The 10478-nt window shown below is 43.6% G+C and overlaps 1 protein-coding gene across 1 annotated transcript; it reads left to right on the top strand.

Annotated features, from left to right (window-relative positions):
- Window positions 1-7049: 7049 nt before the first annotated feature.
- Window positions 7050-8014, top strand: LOC123505353 (predicted GPI-anchored protein 58). Its single transcript, XM_045256570.1, has 3 exons — window positions 7050-7111; window positions 7274-7758; window positions 7890-8014. Exons 1-3 carry the CDS (start codon window positions 7050-7052, stop codon window positions 8012-8014), a joined length of 672 nt encoding a protein of 223 aa, XP_045112505.1.
- The last annotated feature ends 2464 nt before the right edge of the window (window positions 8015-10478 follow it).

Genomic DNA, 10478 nt, shown 5'->3' with positions numbered 1-10478 from the left:
TTGTGGTATCATTATTCCTGTTCTGAGCTTCTGTTCAGAAAGAGAGTTACATCATTGCATTATTTCATGGCACTTACTATATGTAGTAAGAATTTTCCTTTAGGAGTTTTTTTTTTCATGTTGATGGGTGGCACCTATAGCCCCACTACCCTAGGGTAGTTGTATAGTTGTGATTACTTGAATATTCAGTTGCCACATTATGAAAATAATTGAACATAACTTCTTGACATCAGTAAATAGCATCATAAAACATACCATTGTAATTTTTCATGTGATTATTACAAAATATGGAAGAAGAGTACATACATATAAGAAATTTATATGTACATCAGTAAAAAGAAATGTAGCAGATACATTTACATGTATTGTTAAAAAAATTATGACTTTTAGTACCTGTCACTACTGGATATCTTTTACTTAATTTGATATCTTTTTATGATAACCATTTTGGTTGCACTAGTAACTAAATTCGTCATGTTTTAAACAGTTGATTGCTATGTATTGATTTGAAGTTACATCTATGATGAAGTTTTCTAAAGGCGGCGTCACACTAGCACTTTTTCCGTTGTCTCAGGCGATTTCCGTCGTCTTTTTACTCTTCCGTCAACTCTTTCTGTCGTCTTGAGTCAGACGGAAAGCATCGTTTTCGTCTAGCGCCAATTTTTAGTCAAAATAAGAACTATGGTTTCTAATCAACACTTTTATTAAAATAAATATTTTTTTGTTAAACGGAAGAATGCTATTTTCATGACAAGAAATTTAAATGAGTTGATGAATATATATTTGTATACATATTTTTTTTCTTCTAGCCTAGCAATGAAAAGTTCATCAGTTGTTTGTGTACATTTCCAGGGGAGTGCGAATGTGCGATGCTTTTGAATATTTCCCAAGGCAACTTCCCAAGTAGCTGGCCAAGATGAGCAGTGGAAAAAACACACTGACAAATTTCTCCTAGAGAGTATTAGAGGTCACCGTTGCCTTTGGGATCACAGAACAGGTGATTACATTATAAGGTGCAAAAAAGCCGCGGCGTGCTGGGGTGAATGAGGAGCCATGTTTGTTTACAATCGACAAGCGCGGCAAAGGCGGAAGCAAGCTTGTGTGTGACGGCCACCGTCTGCAAAAGTTGTCAGTCGCTAGAAAATTGAAGACGGAAGAAGGAAGACGGAAAAGTGCTAGTGTGACGCCGCCTTTAGTGTGAAAATAGGTTCGGTTTGTTGGAGGGGGAGGGGGAGAGTGAGAGTGGAGTGAATAAGGTGGTTGTGGTGAGTGAAAGGAGAGAGAAGGGGGTAGAGGAGAGGAGGAGGAGAGTTGTGCCTAGCACACCTCAGGTGTGTGTGGTGGGTGACTCTCAGGTTAGGTACTTAGATAGCACTTTCTGTGGGAAAGACAGGGATAGGAGGACGAACGTGTGTATGTCTGGTGCAGGTGTGAAGACAGTGAGTGAGGAGGTGCAGAAGAGAGTTGGGGGGATGGAGAGGGAGGGTGTAGTAGTTTTGCACGTAGGTGGGAACGATGTCAGAGCAGGTGGGTCGGAGGAGTTAGTGGCAAGATTTCGGGAAATGTTAGGCAAGATAAGGGAGAGTGGTAGGAGGTGTGTAGTGTCAGGAATCTTGCCTCGTGTGTATGTTAGCAGGGAATGGTTGTCTAGAGCCATTGGTGTGAATGATCGGGTAAAAGGGATGTGTAAGGATGTGGGTGTCAGCTTTGTGGATGTATGGGATAGGTTCTATGGGCGAAGGGATTTGTATGCTAGGGATGGTGTGCATCTGAGTAGGAAGGGTGTGGATGTGCTGAGTGGATGTCTGGAGGGGAGTTGGGATGGAGTGTAGGGGTGAGGTAGCAAATGCATTCCAGAAGAAAGATGTTAGACATAAATTAGATAGGATAAACAGAGATAGTGAAAAGATTAGGAAAGATTTCCAGGTGCAAATAGGAGAGAATAAGATTAGGATTCCAAATAAGGAGACAGCATCTAGGAAGGTAGCAGGACTTAAATGTTTTTATGTAAATGCCAGGAGTCTTAGGAACAAGAAGGACGAGTTATCTAGTTATATAGTTGAGGAGGACTTAGATGTTGTATGTGTCACAGAGGCATGGGTAAATGAGGAAAAGTTTAGGAAAATAGGAAAGAATATGAAGTAGATGGATACATTATGTATTTACACCAGAGAATTGGTAGGATAGGTGGAGGAGTAGTTATTTATGTAAAAAAATCCTTCATTTCCAGTCAGGTTAATGGTATTAAGGTAGATAACAGAGTAGAGTCCTTATGGCTGGATGTTAGAGTAAACAAAAGTAAGGTTATTAGAGTAGGAGCTTTTTATAGACCACCTAACCAGTCAGCAGATGTAGACAACCTTATGGTAGATGAGATAAATAGGGGTGTACTAGTCAGACAATTATCTTAGGGATTTTAATCTTAAGTCAGTAAACTGGGAGAGGATGGTAGGAGATGCTAGTGAAAATAAGTTTATGGAAAGTTTTCAGGATAACTATTTAGTGCAGATGGTAGATAAACCTACTAGGGGGAGGAAGGTTTTAGACATAGTACTAACAAATATTGAGCATTGTTTAAAGGAAGTTGAGGTAGGAGAGACTTTAGCAAACAGTGACCATCATATAATTAGATTTATCATTAATTCCAGTAGGGATAATATAGTGAATAAGACTAGAGTCCCAAACTATCAGAAAGGCAATTATGGTAGGTTACGTCAGTTATTAGGAGAGGTAAACTGGGAAGATAGTTTTGGAAATAAAACTGCACAGGAGATGTGGGATATTTTTAAGGTTGTAGTAAAGGGTATAGTGATGCAGTGTATCCCTTACAAAGATATAAGGCAGAGAAACAGGAAGCCATTATGGTGGACTCATGAGATAGGTAGCCAGATCAGAGAGAAGAAGAGGGCATATAGAGAGTTGCAGAAAAGTGGGAAGATGTAGATTTGATTAGGTACAGACAGGTCAGGGATGATTTGAGTAAGGTTATAAAAAAAGTAAAAGGCAGGCAGAGATAAAACTAGCTAGAGCTGGGAGTAAAGATCCCAAAAATTATATAGTTATTACAAGGTCAGTGATAAAAGAAATAAGGATAGGATTGGACCACTCAGAAAAGATGGTGTAGTAGTGGATCAAAATGAAGACATAGTAGAATTATTGAATGAACAATTTTCTTCAGTATTTACTAGGAAAGAATAGGAAATCCTGTTACAAACAGTGCGACGAGTAGTTTAAGAGCTTTAGAAAATATTGATATAAAACCGGGAATTATTAGGAAATTTATTCTTGAACTAGACGATAGGAAAGCTAGTGGTCCTGATGAGCTACATGCCAGAGTACTTAGGGAGGGTGTAGACAGTATTTCTGAAGCACTTAAGTTAATCTTTGAAAGATCACTTAGGTTTGCTGAGATACCTCAGGACTGGAAGTTAGCTAATGTTACTCCAATATTTAAAAAGGTAGGAAGGATGATGCGAATAATTATAGACCGATCAGTTTAACTAGTATAGTATGTAAGATACTAGAGAAAATCATTAAGGGTAGTATTTGGGAGCATTTAAATGAGAATAGATTAATTAGAGATACCCAACATGGCTTTAGATCAGGGAGGTCCTGTCTTACAAATTTGCTCGATATCTTAGAATATATTACCAAGGAGTTAGATGATGGAAATAGCATAGATGTTATATATCTAGATTTTAGCAAGGCGTTTGATAAGGTACCGCATAGGAGGCTAGTGTACAAATTGAGACTACATGGGATAGGGTGTAGGTTAGTTGATTGGATTAGTGAATGGCTTTCTGATAGGAAACAGAGAGTAGTATTAAATGGGGCAATGTCTGAGTGGAAGGAAGTGGTTAGTGGGTACCCCAAGGATCAGTGCTAGGACCTCTTCTTTTCTTGGTGTACATTAACGATTTAGATATAGGAATTAGTAGCAAAGTATCAAAGTTTGCAGATGATACTAAGATAGCAGGTGCAGTACAGGGTGAAAAGGACAATTACAGAATACAACGAGACCTGGACAGGCTGATAGCATGGGCAGACAGGTGGCAGATGGAGTTTAATTCTAAAAGTGTCAGGTTATGCATTTAGGTAAAGACAACACAAACTTTAGCTATGAGATGGAGGGATGTTGGCTAGAGGCAGTAGAGGAGGAAAGGATTTAGGAGTAGTGATAGACAGGACTATGAAATTTTCAAAGCAATGTTTAGAAGCAAGAAATAGGGCAAATAGGATCCTGGGTTTTATAAATAGAAATGTTAGTTATAAAAGTAAGGAAGTGGTGCGTAGCTTATATAATTCCTATGTTAGGCCCCATTTAGAGTATTGCATACAGGCCTGGTCACCCCATTATAGGCAGGATATCAACATGTTAGAAGCAGTTCAGAGAAGAGCAACTAGGATGATACCAGCATTAAAGCGCCTGGAGTATAGAGATAGATTAAAGGAATTAAACATGTTTTCATTTGAGAGGAGATGTATAAGAGGGATATGATAGAGTTATTTAAAATGTTCTCAGATACAAACTACATAGATGTGAGATCTTTCTTTACCTTAGAGGAGGAAGTAGGACTAGAAATCATGGCAGGAAGATTAGAAAGCAAGGCTGCAGGTTAGATATAAGAAAATATTTCTTTAGTCATAGGGTGGTAGACTTCTGGAATGCATTGCCAGAGAGGGTTGTAAATAGCACTAGTTTGACAATGTTTAAAAACAGATTAGATAAGCACTTAAATTTATTAGATTTATAATTATGTATAGCGCTGCATGATAGTTTTTATAAGAAATTTACTATAGTTAAACAAGACATGATCCCCATGTATGGAGATCACAGATTGTAGAGGAATTCGCTGCAGGACTTAGCCCTGTTAATGGGCCAAATATTTAGAATTAGTATATAATGTATTGTGTACTTGTAAGTGTATCTTTAAGTACTGATGACGAGGTCATTGTGCGACTGATACAGGATAACCTAGATGGGCCCTGCTGGCCCTTTGTTATCCTATTATTTATGTTATGTTATGTTATGTTAAGTAAATAAGTCAAAACTAAAGGAAAAAACAGATAAGTGGCATATATCCCTGGCCCTTAACAAACTTTTATCATCAAACACATGCTTTTCATAATTATTATGCGAGGTTTTTTCTCTGTCAAATGCCCTTCAGAGATGCTAGTGTTGATTTAAAGAGAGGTAAGTAGTTTACATATTTGTACCGACACCTGGTGTTAGATTTGAGTTTTCTATTTACTACTTACCAAATGCACAACCAGATATTTAGGATTTTCATGCTATCCTCTTTCCATGAGGAGCACAAGAAGAATTTTTATGATACTAATAAGTAGTTTTGAAATCTACATGGTGGTCTGCAAATGTACAATAAATCATCTAACAAATATTGTAATAAGTTTGGAAATCAAACTAGCATCCCTTACAAACTATGCACAGCCAAAGAAAGAATTGATGATATTGACTCCTTTTGTTGCTACAGTTGGCAATTAAAGTGGGAGCTTGTCTATGTACAGTTGTGTAAGTGCTGCCTGGCCCTCAGATATTTGGTCCAATTATTTGCATTTAACTCAATCTAAATGCAGCTTTGTGGCAGGTCTCCTTAAGGAATAGTAGGCCTTCCACCGCTGCCACGTTTTACCCAGATTTTGAATGGCCAAGTGTGTGACCTGACCCACCTCTCATTTATTGCTCTCTCTCTCTCCATGACAATCCTTCTTCATTCCTATATTCAATTTTCATCCTTAAATTTGCAGTGTGTGTGTGTGGGGGGGGATAGGTATCTATCACCGTGACACGTGACCTTGTCCCCCACTGTGTCTCGCAGGCAAGCTGTCCCTTGGATAGTAATAAGTGTTACTGAGTGAATGGGGTAAAAAATATTTTATCTTATATACGAATAACCTAATTTTTCTTAGATATTCATTTGTATTGTATATGGAACACAATTGTTGCACCATTTGTCTTACTAGGGACTACGGTGAATGCTGATAAAGATTATAATGTTTTCACAGCGAGTTGTGTCCTCCCCGCTGAGTTGGAAGGACGTCATATCACTCTCCATGTTTACATGAGTGGCAGCCCCTACAAGCGGTAATTAGAAGTGGTTTGGAGTGATCACGCCTACTCAGTGGCTACTGAGGGAGGTCTAGGCCCGTTTTGCCAGCCAGAAATAGGCCAGAAGAAGCCAGAAAATAAGCGTCTGTGCCTGGGTTTGGTGGTGTCCTCCGCCACAATAAAGCCTGCTGCCTCCCACGTGGGCCCAGCGCAAAGGACTATGCTCGTTGAAGGCACTGTTGAGGTGGAGGTAGGCGTAGCAGCCCTAGAGGACATGATGATTGTCAAGGAGCCTCGTCCTGCATCATCTGGCAAGGAAAAACAGGAAAATGCTGCTGCTGACCAGATTCCCTGTCGAGATGTACCTGCCCCGGCCACCTCGGATCGTAAACAAAGGCGTCGTCTGCTCTTCCCTGTTGGCCATGGAAAGATGGCTAGTGAGCTGTTCAGCTGGTTTGCAGCCTTGATGAAGCAACATCCAGACCTGCAGCCACTCTACAAGGAGGGACGGAACCAGCCCTATATAACGGTCAGTACTGACTCCTCCTTTTACGCCACCCTGTTGAGTGAGGGCTTCCTGGGCCAGGTTATGGAGTGTCCTGGCGAGGAGGGCACTCACCCTGTCATTATCCATGGTGTGGCGACCCACATCAATGTCAACCTGATAGAGGTACCAGCTGGATTTCAGGGGCTGAAGAGGAGGGTGGGGCAGATGGCAAGGCCCCAACTGTTGGGAGTGGTGACAGGTAAGGTGCCTAGTGAGGTGCATCTCCTGGGCCTTGGACGTCGGCTTGTGGAGCGATACATGCCAGAACCAGACTTATGCTGCCACTGCAGTCGCTGGGGACACAAGGAGTGATGCTGCCAGTTTGCCCCTAGCTGCAGGTACTGTGCTGGCCCCTACAAGTCAGCACAGTGCCTGGATAAGATCAAGGAGGGCACCAAAATCCCTCCTCTCTGTTGCAATTGTGGGGTGACCACAATGCCCACTCCATCCTCTGCACTGTCAGGCCTCAGCCCCAAAGGGAGCCTACCACGGATGAGGTGAGTCGGCCCAGGCTTGTGTTCCGCCAGGCTCCACCTCCCCAGACCAACGCCTGGGCGACGAAGCCCTCCTTCTCGGCCGCTGCCCCTCACCTGTCCCAGCCTTCCTGCCCCACCACTGGCACTTCAACCACACCTGCCATGTTCCCACCTTTGCTGCAGCGCACTGCTACAGTGCCCCCTGTGCCTCCAAACACTGCCCCAGGCAGGCATCACCCAGGAACTGCCTGCCACCGACACTGCCCAGCAGGTAATGGCGGTGGTGAGTGCACTAGCCGCCAAAGTGGACAACCTGACTGCAACAGTCTCTGGTCTTAGTACCAAGTTTGCCGCCTTCAAGAACCAGCAGCACACAGTATGCAGTGGGACCTCCACTGTGGCCCCAACCCCATCCCCAGCCAGCGGTGCTCAGCAAGGCCAAGGAGAGAGTGCCGTGTGTCAGCATAGCCTATGCGACCCACCCAAGAAAAAGGACAATGCTGCAGGGCAATGTGCAATTGCTGCTGCACCCACACCGAGGATGGATACCCCCGCCAAGCCAGTCAAGGGATCCACACGACAGCTCCGGAGCCCCTCAGGGATGGCCCCTGCTCCCCTTGCTTCAGAGAGCAAGTCACCTGCGGCAGACTGTGAGGAGGATAATGCAGGTGAATGGACATTGGTCAGCCAAAAGAAGAAGCGGTGCTTCAGCCCAATCCCAGCCCGGACTGCCAGCCCCGAGCCAGACCAGGGACACCTGAAGACTGCCAGCCCCAAGCCAGACCAGGGACATCTGAAGACTGCCAGCCCCAAGCCAGGTCAGGGACATCTGATGGCAGCCATGCAGATGCTGATGGAGCAGATGTCTTGCCTGACACAGGAAGTGGACAGCCTGAAGACACAGATGCAACACCATCGCAATGAACAGTAAGACTTTCCGCATCCTAACATGGAATGTCAATGGTCTACATGCCCGTTTCACTGACTTACACTCTCATGTCCTTCTCCATAAGCCTGACATTATTGCCTTACAGGAGGTAGGGCCAAGGGTGCCTGAGCTGCGGGGTTATACCTCTCACACCCTCAGTTGTGGTGACGGCAGTAGTCAGGGGATGGCCACTTGCATTAAACATGGGATTCCAGTTAACTTCATGGAAATGGGGATCTGTGATGATATACGTATATTCCAATAGAAATGTATGTATTGTATTTATAGTAACATTATTATGAGTTGTATATGTTTAAATGTAGTGTGAATTATTATTTTGTTTTAAAGCAAGATGTTAATAGTGACCCCGTGGCGAAGATGTAAACATTTAGAGTGAAGCGCGAAATCTTGGAAGAGATTGGAGCTGTAGGTGAGGTCTTTTGATGTGGGTGAAGGGCGTGTGACACTGGAGAGAAAGGATGCAGACGAGTTGAATGAAAGGATCAGCAGGGAGGAGAAGGAGAAATGTGTGAAGAAGCAGAAGAATGGGAAGGCAGCAGGGCCGGATGAGATACCTTATGAATTGTACAAAAATGGAGGAGAGGTTGTGATTGATAGGATGACTGAGTTGTTTAACCAGGTGTGGGAGGAGGAGAGAGTGCCCAGAATGTGGAATGAATGCAGGGTGACTTTGCTGCATAAGGGAGGGTACAAGAGTAAGAATGAGTTGAAAAACTACAGGCCGATTGCGTTAAATCTGTATTAATGGTGTACAAGTCCTTAATTCGTTCTCATTTAGACTATGGCTTACCGGTGTATGGGTCTGCGTCAGAACCAACACTGAGGAGGCTGGATGTACTGCAGAATGAATGTGTGCGAATGTGTCTTGGAGCCCTGCGCTGCACTCGTGTGGCGCGGATGGAGGCTGAGGCCAATGTACCACCACTACAACTCCGTCGTGATGCCTTCCTCCTATCATATGGGATAAAAGCGGCTCGAAAAGCTCCCCTCGGTAACACAGCAAACAAGATCATCTGGCAGCACCACCACTTCCACAACGCGGTCCGCCGTCCAGTCTCAGTCAGATTACACATGCTCTGCCAGCAAACGGGCGTGAGACTGGACGATGCGGACCAGCTCGTGCTGCCCATCCTTCCCAGATGGAAACATCCCACCACCACCTTCAACATCAACTGGCTTGAGGGGAAGAAGGCTGTGGTTACCGAGGTGGAGCTCCAACACCACTTCCGGGCCCTCGTTGCTGGCCTCCCTCCATCCCTACCTCTCTACACAGACGGCTCCAAGACAGGTGAATGTGTGGGTGCAAGTGTGTGGTCGTGTGAATGTGCCCTCAGGTTCCGACTGCCTACCCATACATCGGTGTTTTCTGCTGAAATTTTTGCTATTGACAAAGCCATACATTATGCTTTAAATTCACTTCATAATTCAATTACCATTTTTTCGGACTCTATGTCAGCCCTTCAGGCAATAGAGTCCGGCCACACGGATACAAATGAAATCCAGGGCAACATCATTAATAAACTGAATTCATGTCATAAATCCTTCTCACTGATTTGGGTGCCTGGACATTGCAGTATACGCGCGAATGAACAGGCTGACATGCTAGCTCGGTCTGCTGCAGAGCTCGAGGGAGTGTGGAACCTCCGTCGGGATCTGTAGTCATGTCTCTCAGTTGTTAAATCATCAGCAAAACTCCTGTGGCAGAGTCACTGGGACAACCTCCACCTCCACACCACCAAACCCATTTTGGGCGAGTGGGCCTCCTCCAATCGCCCCACAAGGCGGGAGGAGGTGGTCCTCGCACGTCTCAGGATGGGCTGCACCCTCCCCACCCACATGCTTCCATATATAGCCTACGCCTTCCCACCACAGTGTTCCACCTGCAATCTCTCTGTCGAGCACATCCTGCTTCACTGTGTGCGTTATCGTGAGGAGAGGCGGCCCTTGCCAGAGTCGCGGCCTCCCGCTAACGCAGACCACCCTCCTGGGTGACGAACACTCGGATGTGGTCGATAGACTGATGATTTACCTGTCTGAGACCAATTTAATCAGAGAGTTATGATTTATGTGTATATATTATGCTTTAACTCTTCTCTGTAAATATATGAAATATATGTATGTAAATAAAAGTATGAGTGTATGTATAATTCCAGATTTGCGTGATATGATGTGAATGTTTTCCTTTTCAAGTATATAAACAATACGTAGTGATGCTACGTAGCCATACTGTGTACTTGTGATTTATCCCTCCCTTCCCTATGCCCTGACAAAGGACAATAGTTTTGAGTTAGGAGTAGGGTCCCTGTGTGAATGAAGCGTGTATGGAATTCTGAGTGAGTGTATAATGTTATTTTTTTTAAATAATAAAAAATAAATATATATATATATATATATATATATATATATATATATATATATATATATATATATATATATATA

This window comes from Portunus trituberculatus, chromosome 18 (genome assembly GCF_017591435.1).
Source record: "Portunus trituberculatus isolate SZX2019 chromosome 18, ASM1759143v1, whole genome shotgun sequence".
NCBI lineage: Eukaryota > Metazoa > Arthropoda > Malacostraca > Decapoda > Portunidae > Portunus > Portunus trituberculatus.
Note: the sequence above shows the minus strand (reverse complement) of the source record. Positions and strands in the feature narration are given on the sequence as shown.